Here is a 26,674-nt window from a genome sequence, read left to right as displayed (position 1 = left end):
CTCCGATCACCAATCACCCTTCCGTCACTCCCCGTCTCCGATCACCCCTCCATCACCGATCACCCTTCCGTCACTCCCCGTCTCCGATCGCCCCTCCATCACTCCCCGTCTCCTATCAACCCTCCGTCACCGATCACCCCTCCGTCACACCCCGTCTCCGGTCACCCCTCCGTCACACCCCGTCTCCGGTCACCCCTCCGTCACTCCCCGTCTCCGATCAACCCTCCGTCACTCCCCGTCTCCGATCACCCCTCCGTCACCGATCACCCCTCCGTCACTCCCCGTCACCGATCACCCCGTCACTCCCCGTCTCCGATCACCCCACCATCACTCCCCGTCTCCGATCACCCCTGTCACTCCATCTCCGATCACCAATCACCCTTCCGTCACTCCCCGTCTCCGATCACCCCTCCGTCACCGATCACCCTTCCATCACTCCCTGTCTCTGATCACCCCACCGTCACTCCCCGTCTCCGATCACCCCTCCGTCACTCCCCGTCTCCGATCACCCCTCCATCACTCCCCATCACCGATCACCCCTCTGTCACTGATCACCGATCACCCCTCCGTCACTCCCCGTCTCCAATCACCCCTCCGTCACTCCCCGTCTCCGATCACCCCTCCGTCACTCTCCGTCTCCGATCACCCCTCCGTCACTCCCCGTCACCGATCACCCTTCCATCTCCGATCACCCCTCCGTCACTCCCCGTCACCAATCACCCTTCCGTCTCTGATCACCGATCACCCCTCCGTCACTCCCCATCACCGATCACCCCTCTGTCACTGATCACCGATCACCCCTCCGTCACTCCCCGTCTCCGATCACCCCTCCGTTACCCCCCGTCTCCGATCACCCCTCCGTCACTCCCCGTCACCGATCACCCCTCTGTCACTCCCCATCTTCGATCACCCTTCCATCACTCCCCAGATGTGATCAGATCTTTTCTAGGATCACCAACCACCCTCCGTCACTCCCTGGCAGATGGAGTTTAACCCAGCCACATATGAAAGGTTGCACTTTGGTCGGGCACCGTACAGAGACGGTGAACTGTTGAGGGCAAGACCCTCATCCTTGTTGGTGAGCAGAGGGACCTTGGTTCACAGGTTCCTCAACATGGCTGTTAAGAAGACATATGGCATGCTCCCTTTTATTTGCCAAAGGCATCGAGTTCAAAAGTCAAGAAGTTCCATTACAGCTTGATAAATCCCTGGTTGGCTGCATGAAGAAAACTGCGTATAGTTGTGGTTGCCCCACGAGAGGAAGGATGTTGAGGCTTTGGAAACCGTCTGCATCAGAGGGAGGAGATTGTACAAGTCTGGAGACGGGCTCCCTGAAAGAGGTGACACAAGGTAGTGAAGAAGGCGTTTCACACCCTGGCCTTCATCGGTCAGGGCACTGAGCTGAACATGTTGTAGGATTGTGTGTAGGTCAGGTCATGTATTCTAGTCAGAAGGATGACATTACACTGAGAAAAAGTCCGGAGTTTCACACGGACATTACCGGGGCTGGAGGACTTCGGGTATGAGGAGAGACTGGACAGGCTGTGAGATTTCTTTCCCCCGGAGTGTAGGAGGCCGATGGGTAATTGTGTACAGTGGACTCCACCTCATTGGGCCAGTGCTTACTGGAGTCAACACTTAAAGAACAGAAACAAATCAAGAAAATAGCTGGGATTCCCTTTCTTCATTTAGGACGAGAGGTTGTTTTTGAAAAGTTTCTCACCAGCATCAGTCACTTGCACTTGTGCTTAAAGTGAGCAGTTTTAAACAGCATCTGTTGCATGTGTTCCTGGTCAAAAAGCAACAATTTTTGTCAATGATAGTTGGCAAGAAATAAGCAGTATGATAATCTACAACAGCACTGGCAAGAGATAGGAACAGACAAGTTAGAAAAGCATTTAATTGGAATAAGGGGAATTATGAGGCAATCAGGCAGGAAATTGGAAGCTTAAATTGGGAACAGATGTTCTCAGGGAAAAGTACAGAAGAAATGTGGCAAATCTTCAGGGGATATTTGTGTGGAGTTCTGCATAGGTATGTTCCAATGAGACAGGGAAGTTATGGTAGGGTACAGGAACTGTGGTGTACAAAGGCTGTAATAAATCTAGTCAAGAAGAAAAGAAAAGCTTACAAAAGGTTCAGAGAGCTAGGTAATGTTAGAGATCTAGAAGATTATAAGGCTAACAGGAAGGAGCTTAAAAAGGAAATTAGGAGAGCCAGAAGGAGCCATGAGAAGGCCTTGGTGGGCAAGATTAAGGAAAACCCCAAGCCATTCTACAAGTATGTGAAGAGCAAGAGGATAAGACATGAAAGAATAGGACCAATCAAGTGTGACAGCGGAAAAATGTGTATAGAACCAGAGGAGATTGTGGAGGTACTTAATGAATACTTTACTTCAGTATTCACTATGGAAAAGGATCTTGGTGATTGTAGTGATGACTTGCAGCAGACTGAAAACCTTGAGCATGTATATATTAAGAAAGAGGATATGCTGGAGCTTTTGGAAAGCATCAAGTTGGATAAGTCGCCAGGACCGGATGAGTTATACCCCAGGCTACTGTGGGAGGCGAGGGAGGAGATTGCTGAGCCTCTGGCGATGATCTTTGAATCATGAATGGGGACAGGAAAGGTTCCGGAGGATTGTAGGGTTGCGGATGTTGTTCCTTTATTCAAGAAAGGGAGTAGAGATAGCCCAGGAAATTATAGGCCAGTGAGTCTTACTTCAGTGGTTGGTAAATTGATGGAGAAGATCCTGAGAGGCAGGATTTATGAACATTTGGAGAGGTATAATATGATCAGGAATAGTCAGCATGGCTTTGTCAAAGACAGGTCGTGCTTTACAAGCCTGATTGAATTTTTTGAGGATGTGACGAAACACATTGATGAAGGAAGAGAAGTAGATGTGGTGTATATGGATTTCTGCAAGGCATTTGATAAGGTACCCCATGCAAGGCTTATTGAGAAAGTAAGGAGGCATGGGATCCAAGGGGACATTGCTTTGTGGATCCAGAACTGGCTTGCCCACAGAAGGCAAAGAGTGGTTGTAAACGGGTCATATTCTGCATGGAGGTCGGAGACCAGTGGTGTGCCTCAGGGATCTGTTCCGGGACCCTTCGTGATTTTTATAAATGACCTGAGGAAGTGGAGAGATTGGTTAGTAAGTTTGCTGATAACACAAAGGTTGGAGGTGTTGTGGATAGTGTGGAGGGCTGTCAGAGGTTACAGCGGATGCAAAACTGGGCTGAGAAGTGACAGATGGAGTTCAACCCACATAAGTGTAATGTGGTTGATTTTGGTAGGTCAAATATGATGGCAGAATATAGTATTAATGGTAAGACTCCTGGCAGTGTGGAGGATCAGAGGGATCTTGGGGTCCGAGTCCATAGGACACTCAAAGCTGCTGTGCAGGTTGACTCTATGGTTAAGAAGGCATACGGTGTATTGGCCTTCATTAACCATGGAATTGAATTTTAGAGCCGAGAGGTAATGTTGCAGCCATATAGGACTCTGGTCAGACCCCACTTGGAGCACTGTGCTCAGTTCTGGTCACCTCACTACAGGAAGGATGTGGAAACTATAGAAAGTGTGCAGAGGAGATTTACAAGGACGTTGCCTGGATTGGGGAGCATTCCTTATGAAAACAGGTTGAGTGAACTCGGCCTTTTCTCCTTGGAGTGACGGAGGATGAGAGGTGACCTGATAGAGGTGTATAAGATAATCAGAGACATTGATCGTGTGGATAGTCAGAGGCTTTTTCCCAGGGCTGAAACGGTTGCCACAAGAGGACGCGGTTTAAGGTGCTTGGAAGTAGGTACAGAGGAGATGTCAGGGGTCTGATTTTTACGCAGAGAGTGGTGAGTGCGTGGAATGGGCTACGGGAAACGGTGGTGGAGGAGAATACGATAGGGTCTTTTAAGAGACTTTTAGATAGGTACATGGAGCTTAGAAAAATAGAGGGCTATGGGTAAGCCTAGTAATTTCTAAGGTGGGGGACATGTTCGGTACAACTTTGAGGGCCGAAGGGCCTGTATTGTGCTGTAGGTTTTCTATGTTTCTATAATCCAGAACTATTTTGCTCACTGCAGTTTCACAACATTGGGACTTGGAGATGCCAAAAAAGGTCAGGAGCGAAAATGAAACGATTTCACTATTTCATCAAGTTAGGAATTACAAAGAAGCTGGAGGTTTTAACTATCATATGAAAGTTAAAATGAAAATGACAATTTGGAGAATGCAATCATCAAAAGCAATTCTGAAGGCAATCCTTCATCTGCTTTGCCCTGTCAGAGGGAACAAGTGAGATTGCGTAGGTAAGTGGACAGATGGGAAGTCAGACGGACTTGGGAGGACGAGGGGGAGCGTGTACCATACCTTGAGGTGGGTGTTGTCGGTCCTGAGCTGTCGGAGAGAGAGACGAAGGGCATCAATATGCTGTAGCAGCAGGGGCGAGTCCTTCACCTGGACGGGGCCTGAGCCCCCTGAGACCGGAGCTGCGGAAAGACGCGGAGTCAGTGAGGCCGGGGTCAGGACAGAGGGGAAGGGGTGCGGAGGGGGAGGCGTGGAGGGAGAGAGGCGCGGGGGGAAATGCGGGGGGAGAGAGGTGCGGGGGGGGAGAGGGGTGCGGGGGAGAGAGGTGCGGGGGGAGAGAGGTGTGGGGGAGAGAGGTGCGGGGGAGAGAGGTGCGGGGGAGAGAGGTGCAGGGAGAGAGGTGCAGGGAGAGAGGTGCGGGGAAGGAGTGGGAGGGAGGGGTGAGGGGGAAGCAGGAGGAGAGGGAGGGAGTGGTTAGAGAAGGGGATGGAATGCATGGGTGGGGACGTGAGGGGCTGTGCACACGTGGGAGACACGAGTGGAGGGGATGGAGATGTTCAGGGTGAAGTCAGCTAAAAGGGACTGTGACAGGGTGTCTGATAACCTTTCCGCACCTCTACGTCTCTCCCCCTTCCTTCCCTTCTCCCCTCCCCAATCCCTCCTCACACCCTGCCCCCCCATACCTGTGATGCTGCCTTGAAGGCTGGGGGTCCCAGAGCCAGGAGACCCCCGCAATCCCTCTACAGTTCTCTTGTTCTGGGAGCCAAGCCGCTGTTTCAGCTCCAATTTCTCCGACTCCAGCTGGTCGATGTCGGCCTGGAGGGCATCCATCGTCTCCTCAAACTCCCTGTGGGGTAGAGATTGTCAACATGGGGAGGAGAGACACAACCCACTTCTGCCCCCCCTCCAAAAATCACCTTCCCTCCCCACCCACCATTCAAACTCCATGCGTGAAGAGATCCTCAATGGGAGTGGGGGAGACACACGTTGTTCATCATCTCCTGAAACTCCATGCAGAGGGAGGGGACGAGCCACCCTGCCGTGCCCAGCTCCTGCTCCAGCTCCCACAGCTGATCTTTACTTGTTACCTGCAGGACGCTTCGCTCTGTTACCCCACCTCATCTACTCTTCAAACTCTCTCGGGCTGCAATGACACAGTCCGTCAGCAGGACGTTCGGCTGACCAACATTCCCATCTGCTTGCCCAAGCTCGGACCACGTCCCTCTAAATCTTTCTACCCTGTGCAAATACCTTTAAAATGTGGTTCTTGTAACCAGGGTCCCTGGCAGCTCATTACACAGGATGACTAGACCGAGGGTCGGGCTGATCATGAATAGAAGAGGAAAGTTGGAGGTGGTTAGAGGAGGCGGGCCACAATCACTGTGAGAAGTCATTCACTGGTCAGGTTGCGTGAGGTTTAAGAAGAGCTCAGGGCCTTTCGGAGCATTTTGGCGGGCTGCAATCATAATGATCTCTTAGTGACTTGGCAGGGGCCGTTTGAAAGAAGGGAAGTGTAAGAAGTGTGGCCATTGTGGGAGTGGGCCAGTGTTAAGAGTGGACAAGCCCAACTGGTTTTGTCGAGAACAGGTGAAGGCTCGAACTTAAGATTGAGAAGTTGGAGTTATAACAAGTGTAGGCAGTGGAACGACCCTCCTGTAAGATGTGCGATTTAAGGGTACCTACTGGTCTCCCTGACAACTACATCTGCAGGAATTGCACCCAACTTCAGCTCCTGACTAACCAGGGCAAGGAACTAGAGCTGGATGTATTCAGGGCTATCCAGGAAGCTGAAAGCCTCAGAGATGAGACGTTTTCTGAGGTGGTCACACCCAGAGTGCGGGCTTCAGGTAGAAGATGGGTGACCACCAGGAGAAGTGAAGGGAGTTATCAGTCAGTGCAGGGTTCCCCTGTGACCTTTTCCCTCACAAGTACAACCCTTTGGATACGGCTGGGGGTGTGATGGACGACCTGTCAGGGCACAGCTGCAGCAGCCAGGCCAGTGGCACGTGGCTGGCTCTGAGCATCACCGGGTAAGGGTACAGCCAGGTAGAGTGATAGGGACAGGAGACTCGATAGTTAATGGGACAGACAGGAGATCCTGTGGCCGTGAAAAAGATGCCAGGATGGGGTGCTGCCTCCCAGCTGCCGGGGTCAAGGAGGTCTCAGGGTGGCTGCAGAATATTCTCAAGAGGGAGGGTGAGCAGTCAGAGATCGTGGTGCACATCTGTATCAATGATGTAGGTAGAGAGGGGGATGCGGGATGGACATGTTGCCGTGAAAATGGTTCCAGGTTGGGGTGCTGCCTCCTAGGTAGTGGGGTCAAGGAGGTCTCAGGGTGGCTGTGGAATATGCTCAAGAGGGAGGGTGAGCAGCCAGATATGGTGGCGCACATTGGTAGAAAGGGGGAAGCAGTCCTGTGCAGTGAGTACGGAGAGTCAGGGGAGAGACTGAAGAACAGGACATCCAATGTAGCAAATTCTAGGTTACTCCCAGTGCTACGTGCTAGTCAGGGCAGGACTAGGATAACAGTACAGATGAATGAGTGGCCAAGGAACTGGTGCAAGGGCAGGGTTTCAGGTTCCTGGATCACTGGGATCTCCTCTGGGGCAGGAGTGACCTGTACAAGAGGGATGGGAAACAGTATCCAGGCTGGCAGGTTCACTGGTGCTACTCAGGAGGGTTTAAACGAGTTTGGCAGGGGACTGGCAACCAGAGCATCAGGCCTGAATGTGGACAGATGGAGAGGAAGGTAGATGTTAGGGCCAGTAAAAGTAGGCAGGAGCAAAGTAATAGATACGATAGGACGGACAGCTTGAAGTGTGTGTATTTTAATGCCAGGAATCTTATGGGTAAAGGTGATGAACACAGTACATGGAACTATGATATTATGGCCGTGACTGAGACTTGGTTGAGAGAAGACCAGGAATAGGCATTTAATGTCCCAGGATTTCTATGTTTTAAATGATTTCCTACTTAGAATCAATAAAATACTTATGATTTTACAATAGATAGAAGGGGAGGTAAAAGAGGTGGGGGAGTTTCACTACTATCAGGGACAGTATCACAGCTGCACTCCGAGGAGAGGGAATAGAGGGCTTATCTACTGAGTGTACATGGGTAGAAGTCAGGAATAGGACATGTCCAATCACTCTGACACCCAATAACCACCAGGAAATCAAGGAACAGATATGCAGGCAGATTAAAGAAAGGTACAAAATCAATAAGGGTACAGTGGACAGGTAATGGTTAATGGTTCTCTGCGAGTAACTAGTCTGCAGTTCCCCCAATCATATGTGTCAGTAACCTGTCAGTAGTTCCCTGTGGAGTTCAGTAACTAGTTAGTAATCGTTCAGTAGCACAATACAGTGGACGGGTAATGGTTAATGGTTCTCTGCGAGTAACTGGTCTGCAGTCGTACAGAAGGTTGGGTAACTACACAAAATTCCCTCAGTAACCAGCAGTAGGTGCCACAGTGACCAGCAGCAGCTCATCTCCACTCACTTCTCTTTCTTCTTCAGCAAGTTCTGCACCTCATCGAGTTTGCCCTGGATTTTGTCCACCCTCTCGTCGGCCTCTCTTGATGCAGAGTCCAGCTTCTTCTCCAGCAGGCTCAGACGCACGCTTGCCTCACTCAGCTCCTCGCCCTGGGGAACACAGGTCTCAATAACACCCTGTCAAACCGCACCCCGACACACAGCCCCGTAAAACCGCACGCCGACACACAGCCCCCTGTCAAACCGCACCCCGACACACAGCCCCGTCAAACCGCACGCCGACACACAGCTCCCTGTAAAACCGCACCCCGACACACAGACCCCTGTCAAACCGAACCCCGACACACAGCCCTGTCAAACCACACCCCGACACACAGCCCCGTCAAACCGCACCCCGACACACAGCCCCCTGTCAAACCGCACCCCGACACACAGCCTCCTGTCAAACCGCTCCCCGACACACAGCCCCGTCAAACCGCACCCCGACACACAGCTCCCTGTCAAACCGCACCCCGACACACAGCCCCGTCAAACCGCACCCAGACACACAGCCCCGTCAAACCGCACCCCGACACACAGCCCCGTCAAACCGCACCCCGACACACAGCCCCCTGTCAAACCGCACCCAGACACACAGCCCCGTCAAACCGGACCCCGACACACAGCCCCGTCAAACTGCACCCCGACACACAGCTCCCTGTCAAACCGCACCCCGACACACAGCCCCCTGTCAAACCGCACCCCGACACACAGCCCCGTCAAACCGCACCCCGACACACAGCCCCCTGTCAAACCGCTCCCCGACACACAGCACCCCGTCAAACCGCATCAGGACACACAGCCCCGTCAAACCGCACCCCGACACACAGCCAGGTCAAACCGCATCCCGACACACAGCCCCCTGTCAAACTGCATCCGGACACACAGCCACGTCAAACCGCACCCCGACACACAGCCCCGTCAAACCGCACCCCGACACACAACCCCCCGTCAAACCGCACCCCGACACACAGCCCCGTCAAACCGCACCCCGACACACAGCCCTCTGTCAAACCGCTCCCCGACACGCAGCTACCTGGCAATCCGCTCCCCGACACACAGCTCCCTGTCAAACCGCTCCCCGACACACAGCCCACCGTCAAAATGCACCCCGACACAGACCCCCCCGTCAAACCGCTCCCCGACACACAGCCCCCCGTCAAACCGCACCCCGACACACAGCCCCCCGTCAAACCGCATCTGGACACACAGCCCCGTCAAACCGCACCCCGACACACAGCCCCCCGTCAAACCGCATCCGGACACACAGCTCCCTGTCAAACTGCTCCCCGACACACAGCCCCCTGTCAAACCGCATCCCGACACACAGCCCCGTCAAACCGCACCCCGACACACAGACCCCTGTCAAACCGCACCCCGACACACAGCCCCGTCAAACCGCACCCCGACACACAGCTCCCTGTCAAACCGCACCCCGACACACTGCCCCGTCAAACCGCACCCCGACACACAGCCCCCTGTCAAACCGCACCCCGACACACAGTCCCCTGTCAAACCGCACCCCGACACAGAGCCCCCTGTCAAACCGCACCCCGACACACTGCCCCGTCAAACCGCACCCCGACACACAGCCCCCTGTCAAACCGCACCCCGACACACAGTCCCCTGTCAAACCGCACCCCGACACACAGCCCCGTAAAACCGCACCCCGACACACAGCCCCGTCAAACCGCACCCCGACACACAGCCCCCTGTCAAACCGCTCCCCGACACACAGCCCCCCCGTCAAACCGCATCCGGACACACAGCCCCGTCAAACCGCACCCCGACACACAGCCCCGTCAAACCGCACCCCGACACACAGCCCCGTCAAACGCACCCCGACACACAGCCCCCTGTCAAACCGCACACCGACACACAGCCCCGTCAAACCGCACCCCGACACACAGCCCTCTGTCAAACCGCTCCCCGACACACAGCTCCCTGGCAAACCGCTCCCCGACACACAGTCCCCTGTCAAACCGCACCCTGACACACTGCCCCGTCAAACCGCACCCCGACACACAGCCCCCTGTCAAACCGCACCCCGACACACAGTCCCCTGTCAAACCGCACCCCGACACAGAGCCCCCTGTCAAACCGCACCCCGACACACAGCCCCGTAAAATCGCACCCCGACACACAGCCCCGTCAAACCGCACCCCGACACACAGCCCCCTGTCAAACCGCTCCCCGACACACAGCCCCCCCGTCAAACCGCATCCGGACACACAGCCCCGTCAAACCGCACCCCGACACACAGCCCCGTCAAACCGCACCCCGACACACAGCCCCGTCAAACGCACCCCGACACACAGCCCCCTGTCAAACCGCACACCGACACACAGCCCCGTCAAACCGCACCCCGACACACAGCCCTCTGTCAAACCGCTCCCCGACACACAGCTCCCTGGCAAACCGCTCCCCGACACACAGCCCCCTGCAAACCGCTCCCCGACACACAGCCCCCCGTCAAAACGCACCCCGACACACAGCCCCCCGTCAAACCGCATCCGGACACACAGCCCTCTGTCAAACCGCACCCCGACACACAGCCCCCTGTCAAACCGCATCTGGACACACAGCCCCGTCAAACCGCACCCCGACACACAGCCCTCTGTCAAACCGCATCCCGACACACAGCCATCGGTCAAACCGCTCCCCGACACACAGCTCCCTGTCAAACCGCTCCCCGACACACAGCTCCCTGTCAAACCGCTCCCCGGCACACAGCCCCCCGTCAAAACGCACCCCGTCACAGAGACCTCCGTCAAACCGCATCCGGACACACAGCCCCGTCAAACCGCATCCAGACACACAGCCCCGTCAAACCGCACCCCGACACACAGCTCCCTGTCAAACCGCTCCCCGACACACAGCTCCCCGTCAAACCGCACCCCGACACACAGCTCCCCGTCAAACCGCACCCCGACACACAGCCCCCCGTCAAACCGCACCCCGACACACAGCACCCTGTCAAACCGCTCCCCGACACACAGACCCCTGTCAAAACGCACCCCGACACACAGCCCCGTCAAACCTCACCCCGACACACAGCTCCCTGTCAAACCGCACCCCGACACACTGCCCCGTCAAACCGCACCCTGACACACAGCCCCCTGTCAAACCGCACCCCGACACACAGTCCCCTGTCAAACTGCACCCCGACACAGAGCCCCCTGTCAAAACGCACCCCGACACACAGCCCCGTCAAACCGCACCCCGACACACAGCCCCCTGTCAAACCGCATCCCGACACACAGCCACCTGTCAAACCGCACCCCGACACACAGCCCCCTGTCAAACCGCACCCCGACACACAGCCCCGTCAAACCGCACCCCGACACACAGACCCGTCAAACCGCACCCCGACACACAGCCCAGTCAAACCGCATCCCGACACACAGCCCCCTGTCAAACCGCTCCCCGACACACAGGCCCCTGTCAAACCGCACCCCGACCGCATCTGGACACACAGCCCCGTCAAACCGCACCCCGACACACAGCCCCGTCAAACCGCACCCCGACACACAGCCCCGTCAAACCGCATCCCGACACACAGCCCTCTGTCAAACCGCATCCCGACACACAGCCATCGGTCAAACCGCTCCCCGACACACAGCTCCCTGTCAAACCGCTCCCCGACACACAGCTCCCTGTCAAACCACTCCCCGGCACACAGCCCCCCGTCAAAACGCACCCCGTCACAGAGCCCCCCGTCAAACCGCATCCGGACACACAGCCCCGTCAAACCGCACCCCGACACACAGCCCCGTCAAACCGCATCCCGACACACAGCCCTCTGTCAAACCGCACCCCGACACACAGCCATCGGTCAAACCGCTCCCCGACACACAGCTCCCTGTCAAACCGCACCCCGACACACAGCTCCCTGTCAAACCGCTCCCCGACACACAGCTGCCTGTCAAACTGCACCCCAACACACAGCTCCCCGTCAAACCGCACCCTGACACACAGCCCCCCGTCAAACCGCACCCCGACACACAGCTCCCTGTCAAACCGCACCCCGACACACAGCACCCTGTCAAACCGCTCCCCGACACACAGCCCCCTGTCAAACCGCATCCCGACACACAGCCCCGTCAAACCGCACCCCGACACACAGACCCGTCAAACCGCACCCTGACACACAGCCCCCTGTCAAACCGCACCCCGACACACAGTCCCCTGTCAAACTGCACCCCGACACAGAGCCCCCTGTCAAAACGCACCCCGACACACAGCCCCGTCAAACCGCACCCCGACACACAGCCCCGTCAAACCGCATCCCGACACACAGCCACCTGTCAAACTGCACCCCGACACACAGCCCCCTGTCAAACCGCACCCCGACACACAGCCCCGTCAAACCGCACCCCGACACACAGACCCGTCAAACCGCACCCCGACACACAGCCCAGTCAAACCGCACCCCGACACACAGCCCCCTGTCAAACCGCACCCCGACACACAGCCCCCTGTCAAACAGCTCCCCTGTCAAACCGCTCCCCGACACACAGCCCCCTGTCAAACCGCATCCAGACACACAGCCCCCGTCAAACCGCACCCCGACACACAGCCCCCTGTCAAACCGCATCCAGACACACAGCCCCCTGTCAAACCGCATCCAGACACACAGCCCCGTCAAACCGCATCCCCACACACAGCCCCGTCAAACCGCTCCCCGACACACAGCCCCGTCAAACCGCACCCCGACACACAGCCCCCTGTGAAACCGCACCCCGACACACAGCCCCCCCGTCAAACCGCACCCCGACACACAGCCCCCTGTCAAACCGCTCCCCGACACACAGCCCCGTCAAACCGCATCCAGACACACAGCCCTCCGTCAAACCGCACCCCGACACACAGCCCCCTGTCAAACCGCACCCCGACACACAGCCCCCGTCAAACCGCACCCGACACACAGCCCCGTCAAACCGCACCCCGACACACAGCCCCGTCAAACCGCACCCCGACACACAGCCTAGTCAAACCGCACCCCGACACACAGCCCCGTCAAACCGCACCCCGACACACAGCCCCGTCAAACCGCACCCCGACACACAGCCCCGTCAAACCGCATCCCGACACACAGCGCTCTGTCAAACCGCACCCCGACACACAGCGCTCTGTCAAACTGCACCCCGACACACAGCCCGCTGTCAAACCGCACCCCGACACACATCCCCCTGTCAAACCGCACCCCGACACACAGCCCCCTGTCAAACCGCACCCCGACACACAGCCCCCTGTCAAACCGCTCTCCGACACACAGCCCCCTGTCAAACCGCATCCCGACACACAGCCCCCTGTCAAACCGCATCCCGACACACAGACTCCTGTCAAACCGCACCCCGACACACAGCCCCGTCAAACCGCACGCCGACACACAGCCCCCTGTCAAACCGCACCCCGACACACAGTCCCCTGTCAAACCGCTCCCCGACACACAGCCCCGTCAAACCGCACCCCGACACACAGCCCCCCGTCAAACCGCACCCCGACATACAGCCCCCTGTGAAACCGCACCCCGACACACAGCCCCATCAAACCGCATCCCGACACACAGCCCCCTGTCAACGTCATGCCCCAATATGGCGCTCCCCACCAAAACTTCTCGCTGTCAACGCTGTGCCACCATATACTGCTCCATGTCAACACCACACTCCAATACGCTGAGCCCTGTCAATGTCACACCCCAACACGCAACTCCTGTCACTGTTGTACCAAAGACGCTACTCACCGTCAACGTCTCACCACAACGCCCTCTCCCCGTCAACGTCTCACCCCAACGCGCCTCTCCCCGTCAACGTCACACCCCAACGCGCCTCTCCCTGTCAACGTCACACCCCTACGCGCCTCTCCCCGTCAACGTCACACCCCAACGCCCCTCTCCCCGTCACCGTCACTCCCCAACGCGCCTCTCCCCGTCAACGTCACACCCCAACGCGCCTCTCCCCGTCACCGTCACACCCCAACGCCCCTCTCCGCGTCACCGTCACACCCCAACGCCCCTCTCCCCATCAACGTCACACCCCAACGTGCCCCTCTCCCCGTCAACATCACACCCCTACGCGCCTCTCCCCGCCAACGTCTCACCCCAACGCGCCTCTCCCCGTCACCGTCACACCCCAACGCGCCTCTCCCCGTCACCGTCACACCCCAACGCCCCTCTCCCCGTCAACGTCACACCCCAACGCGCCTCTCCCCGTCACCGTCACACCCCAACGCCCCTCTCCCCGTCACACCCCAACGCGCCTGTCCCCGTCAACGTCACACCCCAACGTGCCCCTCTCCCCGTCAACGTCACACCCCTACGCGCCTCTCCCCGCCAACGTCTCACCCCAACGCGCCTCTCCCCGTCACCGTCACACCCCAACGCGCCTCTCCCCGTCACCGTCACACCCCAACGCCCCTCTCCCCGTCAACGTCACACCCCAACGCGCCTCTCCCCGTCACCGTCACACCCCAACGCCCCTCTCCCCGTCACACCCCAACGCGCCTGTCCCCGTCAACGTCACACCCCAACGTGCCCCTCTCCCCGTCAACGTCACACCCCAACGCGCCTCTCCCCGTCAACGTCTCACCCCAACGCGCCTCTCCACGTCAACGTCACACCCCAACGCGCCTCTCCCCGTCAACGTCTCACCCCAACGCGCCTCTCCCCGTCAACGTCTCACCCCAACGCGCCTCTCCCCGTCACCGTCACACCCCAACGTGCCCCTCTCCCCGTCAACGTCTCACCCCAACGCGCCTCTCCCCGTCAACGTCACACCCCAACGCGCCTCTCCCCGTCAACGTCACACCCCAACGTGCCCCTCTCCCCGTCAACGTCACACCCCAACGCGCCTCTCCCCGTCACCGTCACACCCCAACGCGCCTATCCCCGTCAACGTCACACCCCAACGTGCCCCTCTCCTCGTCAACGTCACACCCCAACGCGCCTCTCCCCGTCAACGTCACACCCCAACGCGCCTCTCCCCGTCAACGTCACACCCTAACGCGCCTCTCCCCGTCAACGTCACACCCCAACGCGCCTCTCCCCGTCAACGTCACACCCCAACGCGCCTCTCCCCGTCAACGTCACACCCCAACGCGCCTCTCCCCGTCAACGTCACACCCCAACGCGCCTCTCCCCGTCAACGTCACACCCTAACGCGCCTCTCCCCGTCAACGTCACACCCCAACGTGCCCCTCTCCCCGTCAACGTCACACCCCAACGCGCCTCTCCCCGTCAACGTCACACCCCAACGCGCCTCTCCCCGTCAACGTCACACCCCAACGCGCCTCTCCCCGTCAACGTCTCACCCCAACGCGGCTCTCCCCGTCAACGTCTCACCCCAACGCGCCCCTCCCCGTCAACGTCACACCCCAACGTGCCCCTCCCCGTCAACGTCACACCCCAACGCGCCTCTCCCCGTCAACGTCTCACCCCAACGCGGCTCTCCCCGTCAACGTCTCACCCCAACGCGCCTCTCCCCGTCAACGTCACACCCCAACGTGCCCCTCTCCCCGTCAACGTCACACCCCAACGCGCCTCTCCCCGTCACCGTCACACCCCAACGTGCCCCTCTCCCCGTCAACGTCACACCCTAATGTGCCTCTCCCCGTCAACGTCACACCCCAACGCGCTACTGGTCAATGGTGTGGTTTAATAATATCGCTCTGCCACTCAACGCACCGTGCTCTCTGTGCTCGAAAACCCAGCCCTGTTCTGTTTCCGTCCCGCTTTACTCCCTCCCTTTTAACCCCTCCTCACAAGCTCCCACCTTGATCTTCAGGGATTTCTTCAGCTCTTTGATGACTGTCTCTCGATCCTCCAGCTTCAGGCCCAGTCCCTCTGCGTCGGTCATCTCAGCCCGCAGTGCCGCTGCACGTAGTTCCACTGGGGGAGATGGCTGCCGGGTCAGGGGAAGAAGTCAGATATATTTCACTGCAGGGTCAGGGGTGTAACCACCCCTCCATTGCCCTCAAACTCCTCCCTAACCTCCCACCTCCCCCACCGTCCCATGATGAATTTTTGATCAGCGTAAAACAGGCTGATGTGCTGAAACATGTCGACATTAAGAAAGTGGATGAGCTGGTATATTTGAAAAACATTAGCATAGTTAGATCCACAGAGCCAGATGGGATATACCCCTGGTTACTACGGGAAGCAGAGGAAGAGATTGCTGTGCCTTCGGTGATGATCTTTACATCCTCACTGGCCACAGAGGTAGTACCAAATGATTGGGTGGCAAATGTTATTCCTTTCTTGAAGAAAGACAGTATGGATAACCCTGTTAATTATAGACCAGAGAGTCTTACTTCAGTGTGGGACAACTATTGGAGAACATCCTTTGAGAGAGAATTTACGGGTATTTGGACAAGCATAGTCTGATTCGGACAGTCAAGATGGCTTTATGAGGAGCAGCTCTTGCCTCACAAGCCTGATTGAACACTTTGAGGATCTGACAAAGCACAGTGAACACGAAGCGGTGGATGTGGTGTCTGTTGATTTTAGTAAGTCGTTTGATAAGATTCCCCATGGTAGGCTCATTCAAGAAGTCAGGAGACATGGATCCAGGGAAATTTGGCTGTGTGGAATTGGCTTCCCTTCAGATGGCAGAATGTGGTTGTAGATGGATTGTATCCTGCCTGTGTATCAGAGACCAGTGGTGTTCTGCAAGGACCTCTGCACTTTATAGATGACTTAGATGAGGAAGTTGAAAGGTGGGTTAGTACATTTGCAGATGATAGAGTTGTGGGCAGTATAGAAAGCTGTCATAAATTATAATAGACAAGATTCAGACTGGGCTGAGAAAGAGTTCAACCTGAAAAATGTGAAATAATTCACTTTGGAAAGTTGAACTTGAAGGCAGAGGCAAGGTTAATAGTAGGATTCTTATCAGTGTGGAGGAACAAAGAGATCGGAGGGTCTGCATCTACAGATCCCTGAAAGTTGCAGTGCTAGTCCATAGGGTGAATGAGAAGGCAGAAGGTATGTTAGCCTTCAGTAGTTGGGGCATTGACTTCAAAAGCAACAAGGTTATGTTACAGTTCTGTAAGTTGCTGGTCAGACCACTTGGAGTATTGTGTTCAGTTCTGGTCGCCTCATTTTAGGAAGGACGTGGAAGCTTTAGAGGGGATGCAGAAGAGATTTACCATGAAGCTGCCTGGATTAGAGAGCATATCTTATGAGGCTAGGTTGTGCAACTACAGCTTTTCTCTTTGGAACGAAGGAAGATGAAAGGCAATTTGATCAAGGTGCACAGACAATAAGAGGCATAGATAGAGTGGACTGCCAGGGACTTTTCAACAGAGCACAAATGGCTAATACAAGAGGTCATACAGTACTGTGCAAAAGTCTCAGGCACATACATATATATATATAGCAACGGTGCACAGTACTCTATCCACAAATGTTTACCAATATTTGTAGATTGACTGAGGTACCACTGTGCAGGCACGTGGATGTCAGCCAGTTAGACCAGTGGGAAGAGATTAAAAGGAGGCAGCTTATAGAGCAGGTGTTGAAGGAGCGGGCATCAGAGGAGCTGGCGCAGAGTAGAGGGAGACAGAGTAGAAGGGTTTTGACTCAACAGGGCTTCAGTGAAAACAGGTCGCGGCGAGGTAAGTTACTTGTGAAGAATAGGAACAGGAAGTACGTGTGTGAGGCTGGTGTTCTGCACCGGGTGTCAGATGTGGGAGGTCCGGGAGACTCCAGCCTCCTGGACAGCAACATCTGTGCCAGGTGCGTCGAGCTGCAGCTCCTTAGGGACCGGGTTAGGGAACTGGAGATGCAGCTCGATGACCTTCATCTGGTCAGGGAAAGTGAATCATAGTCATACTTTATTGATCCCAGGGGGAAATTGGTTTTCGTTACAGTTGCACCATAAATAATAAATAGTTATAGAACCATAAATAGTTAAATAGTAATATGTAAATTATGCCAGTAAATTATGAACTAAGTCCAGGACCAGCCTATTGGCTCAGGGTGTCTGACCCTCCAAGGGAGGAGTTGTAAAGTTTGATGGCCACAGGCAGGAATGACTTCCTACGACGCTCTGTGCTGCATCTCGGTGGAATGAGTCTCTGGCTGAATGTACTCCTGTGCCCACCCAGTACATTATGTAGTGGATGGGAGACATTGACCATGATGGCATGCAACTTGGACAGCATCCTCTTTTCAGACACCACCGTCAGAGAGTCCAGTTCCATCCCCACAACATCACTGACCTTACGAATAAGTTTGTTGACTATGTTGGTGTCTGTTACCCTCAGCCTGCTGCCCCAGCACACAACAGCAAACATGATAGCACTGGCCACCACAGACTCATAGAACATCCTCAGCATCGTCCGGCAGATGTTAAAGGACCTCACTCTCCTCAGGAAATAGAGACGGCTCTGACCCTTCTTGTAGACAGCCTCAGTGTTCTTTGACCAGTCCAGTTTATTGTCAATTCGTATCCCCAGGTATTTGTAATCCTCTACCATGTCCACACTGACCCCCTGGATGGAAACAGGGATCACCGGTACCTTAGCTCTCCTCAGGTCTACCACCAGCTCCTTAGTCTTTTTCACATTAAGCTGCAGATAATTCTGCTCACACCATGTGACAAAGTTTCCTATAGTAGCCCTGTACTCAACCTCATCTCCCTTGCTGATGCATCCAACTATGGCAGAGTCATCTGAAAACTTCTGAAGATGACAAGACTCTGTGCAGTAGCTGAAGTCCGAGGTGTAAATGGTGAAGAGAAAGGGAGACAAGACAGTCCCCTGTGGAGCCCCAGTGCTGCTGATCACTCTGTCGGACACACAGTGTTTCAAGCACACGTACTGTGGTCTGCCAGTCAGGTAATCAAGAATCCATGACACCAGGGAAGCATCCACCTGCATCGCTGTCAGCTTCTCCCCCAGCAGAGCAGGGTGGATGGTGTTGAACGCACTGGAGAAGTCAACAAACATGACCCTCACAGTGCTCGCTGGCTTGTCCAGGTGGGCGTAGACACGGTTCAGCAAGTAGACAATGGCATCTTCAACTCCTAGTCGGGGCTGGTAGGCGAACTGGAGGGGATCTAAGTGTGGCCTGACCATAGGCCGGAGCAGCTCCAGAACAAGTCTCTCCAGGGTCTTCATGATGTGGGAGGTCAATGTCACCGGTCTGTAGTCATTGAGGCCGCTGGGGCACAGCATCTTCGGCAGGAGGTGATAGAGAGGAGCTATAGGCAGGTAGTCACACCAGGGCCTCAGGAGACAGATAAGTGAGTAACAGGACAGGGAAGGACAGGAGTAAGATGCTAGAGTACACTGTGGCTGTCCCCCTTAACAATAACTACTCCTGTTGGGGGGGACGGCCTGTCTGGGGGAAGCAACAGTGGTCATGCCTCTGGCACAGAGTCTGGCCCTGCGGCTCAGAAGGGTAGGGAAAGGAAGAGGATGGCAGCACTGATACGGGACACTATAGGTAGGGGGTCAGAAAGGCGATTCTGTGGACGCACGAAAGAAACACGGATGGTAGTTTAAGCAACACACATCAAAGTTGCTGGTGAACGCAGCAGGCCAGGCAGCATCTCTAGGAAGAGGTACAGTCGACGTTTCAGGCCGAGACCCTTCGTCAGGACTAACTGAAGGAAGAGTTAGTAAGAGATTTGAAAGTGGGAGGGGGGGGAGATCCGAAATGATAGGAGAAGACAGGAGGGGGAGGGATGGAGCCAAGAGCTGGACAGGTGATTGGCAAAAGGGGATACGAGAGGATCATGGGACAGGAGGCCCAGGGAGAAGGAAAAGGGGCTGGGGGGGAAAAAGCCCAGTGGATGGGCAAGGGGTATAGTCAGAAGGACAGAGGGAGAAAAAGGAGAGAGAAAGAATGTGTGTATATAAATAAATAACGGATGGGGTACGAGGGGGAGGTGGGGCATTAGCGGAAGTTAGAGAAGTCAATGTTCATGCCATCAGGTTGGAGGGTACCCAGATGGAATATAAGGTGTTGTTCCTCCAACCTGAGTGTGGCTTCATCTTTACAGTAGAGGAGGCCGTGGATAGACATGTCAGAATGGGAATGGGATGTGGAATTAAACTGTGTGGCCACTGGGAGATCCTGCTTTCTCTGGCGGACACAGCGTAGGTGTTCAGCAAAACGGTCTCCCAGTCTGCGTCGGGTCTCGCCAATATATAGAAGGCCACATCGGGAGCACCGGACGCAGTATATCACCCCAGCCGACTCACAGGTGAAGTGTTGCCTCACCTGGAAGGACTGTCTGGGGCCCTGAATAGTGGTAAGGGAGGAAGTGTAAGGGCATGTGTAGCACTTGTTCTGCTTACAAGGATAAGTGCCAGGAGGGAGATCAGTGGGGAGGGATGGGGGGGACGAATGGACAAAGGACTCGCGTAGGGAGCGATCCCTGCGGAAAGCAGGGGGGGGGAGAGGGAAAGATGTGCTTAGTGGTGGGATCCCGTTTGAGGTGGCGGAAGTTACGAAGAATAATATGCTGGACCCCCCTCCTGTCTTCTCCTATCATTTTGGATCTCCCCCTCCCCCTTTCAAATCTCTTACTGACTCTTCCTTCAGTTAGTCCTGACAAAGGGTCTCGGCCTGAAACGTCAACTGTACCTCTTCCTAGAGATGCTGCCTGGCCTGCTGCGTTCACCAGCAACTTTGATGTGTGTTCCTTGAATTTCCAGCATCTGCAGAATTCCTCGTGTTTGCAGATGGTAGTTTGCCTCCCAGGATCTGGGATGTTTCTGATCGCATCCACAATATCCTGAAGTGGTATATATTGGTACCAACAACACAGATGGGAAAAAGGAGGAGGTTCTGAAAACAGACTACAGGGAGTTAGGAAGGAAGTTGAGAAGCAGGACCTCAAAGGTAGTAATCTCAGGATTACGTGACAGTGAGTATAGGAATAGAATGAGGTGGAGGATAAATGCGTTGCTGAGGGATTGGAGCAGGGGGCAGGGATTCAGATTTCTGAATAATTGGGACCTCTTTTGGGGCAGGTGTGACCTGTACAAAAAGGACGGGTTGCACTTGAATCTCAGGGGGACCAATATCTTGGCGGGGAGGTTTGTTAAGGCTATCGGGGAGAGTTTAAACTAGAATTGCTGGGGGGGGGGGTGGGAACCAAACTGAAGAGATTGGGGAAGAGGAGATTGGCTCACAAATAGAGAAAGCTTGGAGTCAGTGCGAGAGGGAGGATAGGCAGGTGATAGAGAAGGGACACGCTTAGTCCAATGACATGTGCCCATTTTAATGCAAGGAGTATTGTGAACAAAGCAAATAAGCTTAGAGTGTGGATCAGTACTTAGAGCTATGATGTTGTGGCCATTACAGAGACTTGGATGGCTCAGGGGCAGGAATGGTTACTTCAAGTGCCAGGCTTTAGAAGTTTCAGAAAGACAGGGAGGGAGGCAAAAGAGGTGGGGGGGTGGTACTGCTGATTGGAGATAGTGTCACGGATGCAGAAAAGGAGGACGTCATGGAGGGGTTATCTACGGAGTCTCTGTGGGTGAAGCTAGCAACAAGAAGGGGTCAATAACTCTACTAGCACCACACATCAGAGTTGCTGGTGAATGCAGCAGACCAGGCAGCATCTCCAGGAAGAGGTACAGTCGACGTTTCAGGCCGAGACCCTTCGTCAGGACTAACTGAAGGAAGAGTGAGTAAGGGATTTGAAAGTTGGAGGGGGAGGAGGAGGTCCAAAATGATAGGAGAAGACAGGAGGGGAGGGATGGAGCCAAGAGCTGGACAGGTGATTGGCAAAAGGGATACGAGAGGATCATGGGACAGGAGGTCCGGGGAGAAGGAAAAGGGGGAGAGGGGAAAAAGCCCAAAGGATGGGCAAGGGGTATAGTCAGAGGGACAAAAAGGAGAGAGAGAGAGAAAGAATGTGTGCATATAAATAAATAACGGATGGGGTACGAGGGGGAGGTGGGGCATTAGCGGAAGTTTGAGAAGTCAATGTTCACGCCATCAGGTTGGAGGCTACCCAGACGGAATATAAGGTGTTGTTCCTCCAACCTGAGTGTGGCTTCATCTTTACAGTAGAGGAGGCCATGGATAGACATATCAGAATGGGAATGGGAATGGGATGTGGAATTAAAATGTGTGGCCACTGGGAGATCCTGCTTTCTCTGGCAGACGGCTGTACATTGGCGAGACCCAACACAGACTGGGAGATCGTTTCGCTGAACACCTACGCTCTGTCCGGCAGACAAAGCCTCCTCTACTGTAACAAGCCATGCACTGCATTTTCAGCGTAGCCTGTGCTGCATCAAAGTGACCAATCAGGTTAGATAACAGTACTGACTGTTGCAAACATCAATATACGGCAGTGTCCCCAGCCTCCGGACCGCGAAGCAGGCAGTGGTGCAGTGGTGGTCGGGATGCACACAGCACATCTTTAAGAAAAAAAGCCAAAATAAACAAGCTAATTAATTAACTGCTGCCTAGCACGTAAATGTCGGCCCAGATCAGAGGCGACGCAATCGGCAATCGCTCGTGATACCCTGATAGCGTGGCGGAGGCTCCAGAAAGAAGGCGAAAACATACAAATTCCATCCAGAATGGGAAGAGGAATTTCTACTTACCATGGTGAAAGACAAGTGTGTATGTAAGTTGTGCCACCAAACACAAGCACTGACTAAAAGAGGGAATCTGGAGCAGCACCACAACATCAACCACCAGAAATTTAAAGACACCCACCCCCCAAAGAGCGCAATTCGTGCCTGGAAAGTTGAGGAGCTGAAATCGGGGTTGAAGGCCCAGCGATCGTTTTTCACAAAACATGCCTGACGAAGGGTCTCGGCCTGAAACGTCGACTGCACCTCTTCCTACAGATGCTGCCTGGCCTGCTGCGTTCACCAGCAACTTTTATGTGTGTTGCTCAAAATAAGGTTGCTTTGAAGCATCATCTCGTGTAAGTCACCTTTTGGCTAAACACAAGAAGCCTTTTACAGATGGCGATTTATTCAAGGAAGCAATGGCCATTACCGCAGAGACTGTTTTAATGACTTTAAAAACAAAAACGGCACTACAACTGCAATATATAGTATCCCGCAAACAACAGGAATACTGCAAATGCTGGAAATTCAAGCAACACACATCAAAGTTACTGCTGCGTTCACCAGTAACTTTGATATATAATATCCCGCTTGGCCCTGCAACAGTGACAAGGAGGGTAGAGTCACTATCAGAGGACGTGAATATTTTTCACTACAATTCGATGAATCCCTGGATGTAATGCAAACAGCTCAGCTTGTTGTATTTGTCAGAATGGCTTTCCAGGATTTTACAACAAAGGAGGACTTCCTCACTCTTTTGCAATTAAAGGAGAGAATGAGAGGTGAGGATATTTACAATGAGTTTAAAAAATATGTCCATGGAAGTGACAACCCCATTCATAAACTGGTGGCAATTACTACTGATGGGGCTGAGCAATGCACGGTGTGCGCATTGGTTTTATAGCACTAAAAGTCAGTGCCTACTTCGGGCCAACTTATCTGTGTGAAATTGCATTTTCACAGGTGAAAATTATTAAATCTAAGAACAGGAGCTGATTTACTGACAGACGCCTCACTAGGGTTGCCAACTTTCTCACTCTCAAATAACAGACAAAAGAAGCAATCAAATCCCCGGACATCTGTGTTCACCCCGAGAAAGACTACCATGACCATGAAGCCTTGCGCGGGCACCTGTGTGCGCATGCGTGACGATTTTTTTACCCCACGATTGGTTTTAGCTTAATCTTCATTATCTCTACTTTATATAGGCTTTGTATTTATCATCTCATTCCTGCTTTTACTATATGTTAGTGTTATTTTAAGTGTTATTTGGTATGATTTGGTAAGTTATTTTTTTGGGTCTGGGAACACTCAAAATTTTTTTCCATATAAATTAACGATAATTGCTTCTTCAGCATAAAGCAGTTCGGCACGAAAGGTTTCATAGGAACCTTCTACCTTAGCGGGGGGAATATGGCAACTGTACACCTCACAGACTGTCTCAGACTGGCTGTCTGTAGTTATGAGCCAAATTTCAGGGAACCAGCAGAAAGTATTCAGCCCCAGTCATCACACTGAGTGCAACAGTCAATTTTTATTCATTTATTTTTCATGTTGAAATAAAATTAAATAATGAAACTTAGAAATAAAGGTGTGAAGTATTGTAATATTCTTAAAGAAAGACAGCTATGGCCTGTTTGATATGCTAGTTACAGTGTTTTCTTCTTTGAATTAATTTGAAAGTCTGACAAAAGTATTTTGTGTAATTCAAATACAATTCGCCCAAATAAAAGGCCTCAAATTGGAAGTACAATCTGAGCTGTTTTATCTCTAAACAATTTAGTAGGTAGATCTTGCCTTTCACTGAGGTCGAGGTAGGGGATCTTGGGCTTTAAAAGGTTGGTGACCACTACTCTAAACTATCTACATCCCTCTGCAGGCTCTCTGTTTCCTCAATACTACCTGCTCCTCCACCTATCTTTGTATCATTGGCAAATTTAGCCACAAATCCATTAATCCCATAGTCCAAATCATTGACATACATCGTAAAAAGCAGCGGTCCCAACACCGACCCCTGTGGAACTCCACTGGTAACCAGCAGCTAGAGAGAATAGGATCCCTTTATTCCCACTCTCTGTTTTCTGCCGATCAGCCAATGCTCCACCCATGCTAGTAACTCCCCTGTAATTCCATGGGCTCTTATCTTGCTAAGCAGCCTCATGTGCGGCACCTTGTCAAAGGCCTTCTGAAAATCCAAGTACACCACATCTACTGCATCTCCTTTGTCTACCCTGCTTGTAATTTCCTCAAAGAATTGCAGTAGATTAGTCAGCCAGGATTTTCCTTTCAGGAAACCATGCTGGCTTTGGCCTATCTTGTCATGTGCCTCCAGGTACTCCATAATCTCATCTCTAACAATCAATTCCAACAACTTCCCAACCACTGATGCCAGGCTAACAGGTCTACAGTTTCCTTTCTGCTGCCTCCCACCCTTCTTAAATAGCAGAGTAACATTTGCAATTTTCCAGTCATCCGGTACAATGCCAGAATCTATCGATTCTTGAAAGATCATTGTTAATGCCTCCGCAATCTCTGGTGGAGGCAGATACAATAGGGTCTTTTTAGAGATTTTTGGACAGGTACACAGAGCTTAGAAAAATAGAGGGTTATGGGTAAGCCTACTAATTTCTAAGGTAGGGACATGTTCGGCACAACTTTGAGGGCCGAAGGACCTGTATTGTGCTGTAGGTTTTCTATGTTTCTGTGTTAGCTACTTCACCGGTTACGTTCTGTTTACACATAGCGTGTCGGGTGCTGGAACGCCCTGCCGTTGATGGTGATAGAGGCAGGTGCATCAGGGACGCTTAACAGACTCTTAGATAGGGATGTGAATGATGGAAAAATGGAGGAGGGAAGGGTTAGATTGATCTCAGAGTAGGTTAAAGGGGTTAGCACAATATCACGGGCCAAAGGGCTTGTACTGTGTTGTGATGTTCTATGTTTCTCACCTTGCTGATGGCACTCTCCGAGTCAAACTCGCCCTCCTGCATAGCGGTGGCCATTTTGTTCATGGTGACAATCACCAGGGTGCAGGACTGACGGAGACTCTCGTGGGGGCTGGCCACCCCTGCCCCATACACCTGGAACACAGCGGAGACTGTCAGAGGCTGCCCAGAACTGGCCCCGCTCCCCACTCCCCACTTCCCAACACCTCCACCCCGATCTCTCCCCGTCCCACCCATAACCACCCCCTCCCCATACACCTGGAACACAGCGGAGACTGTCAGAGGCTGCCCAGAACTGGCCCCGCTCCCTGCTCCTCCCTCCTCCCTTCCCAACATCTCCACCCCGATCTCTCCCCGTCCCACCCATAACCACCCCCTCCCCACACACCTGGGACACAGACACACCATCCCAGCTCCATCCCCCCTCCCCCACCTCTCACCCGCTCCCAAACCCCACCCACCCTTCCCTGCTGCCTGCCCGCACCCTCCCCATTCACACACCTGCTGTGTTGCTTTGATGGCCAGCTCCTCCAGCTGCTGGGGGGGTAGACCTTCATTGTCAGGAAGGGGGGCGATGAGCTGGACCCCAGCGGCTGCCACCTCTTGTAGCACAGCTACCACCCGAGTCAGATGTCTGCGGCAGTCCAGCAACGCGTCGTATACCTGTCACACAGAACCACTGTCACTGTCACCCTGACCCCAACACCACCCAGCTCCGGAATCTGCAGTGCATCGTATACTAGCTGTCACAGAGCTCTCTCCCTGACCCCCGACACAGCACTGCAACTTTGACCCCACAACCCCATCATCCCCCCAATGATCCGTCACCACCGCCCACACACACACAATGCCCCTCCCACACCCCGTACCTGCGAGCCAAAGGTGAGAGCGGTGGGGGTCCCAGGGGCCCCAGTGCCGGGCATGCGTCTCCGCACCTTCTTACAGAACTGACGCACATCACTGCACGAGGTGTCCAGGTCGCGCAGCAGCAGGGGCAGATCGGCAGCCTCCTGCCCCGCCTGTGGGGAGAGAGCTGTCACTAGGGGCTGGGCTGGGTGGGTCAGGGTGTTGAGAGAGTCGGTCACGGGGCGCGGATGCAGGACAGGGTAGATGTGTATGACAGACTGACCTGTAGCAGTGCACGCAGCCGCCCCACCTCCACCGCCATACAGTCCAAGGCACTCTGGGTAAACTGCAGGACACACACAGCATGTTAGAAGGTCACCTCCCCAACCACTGACTCCGACCCTGCCCATCCCATCCCATCCCATGCTGGTCCTCTCCCTCGGCAAAGGCCTGCTCTTATCCCATGGGAGGGGAGGGGAGAGGTGTGGGGTACTG

General features: G+C 54.3%; 1 protein-coding gene across 1 annotated transcript in view; it reads right to left on the bottom strand.

The window, feature by feature from the left end:
- The window catches only part of LOC134345895 (dynactin subunit 1-like), a 133,499-nt gene that overhangs the window by 32,740 nt on the left and 74,085 nt on the right, over positions 1-26,674 (bottom strand). The window contains exons 11-18 of the mRNA XM_063047237.1: positions 26,463-26,525; positions 26,203-26,352; positions 25,835-25,996; positions 25,337-25,468; positions 15,614-15,742; positions 7,810-7,952; positions 4,992-5,155; positions 4,372-4,490 (exon numbers count right to left, since the gene is read on the bottom strand). Coding sequence (XP_062903307.1) covers positions 4,372-4,490; positions 4,992-5,155; positions 7,810-7,952; positions 15,614-15,742; positions 25,337-25,468; positions 25,835-25,996; positions 26,203-26,352; positions 26,463-26,525 — 1,062 coding nt within the window. The remainder of the gene's footprint in view (positions 1-4,371; positions 4,491-4,991; positions 5,156-7,809; positions 7,953-15,613; positions 15,743-25,336; positions 25,469-25,834; positions 25,997-26,202; positions 26,353-26,462; positions 26,526-26,674) is intronic.

The sequence above is a fragment of the Mobula hypostoma genome, chromosome 4, assembly GCF_963921235.1.
Source record: "Mobula hypostoma chromosome 4, sMobHyp1.1, whole genome shotgun sequence".
Lineage (NCBI taxonomy): Eukaryota > Metazoa > Chordata > Chondrichthyes > Myliobatiformes > Myliobatidae > Mobula > Mobula hypostoma.
This window is presented reverse-complemented; position numbering and strand designations above follow the sequence as displayed.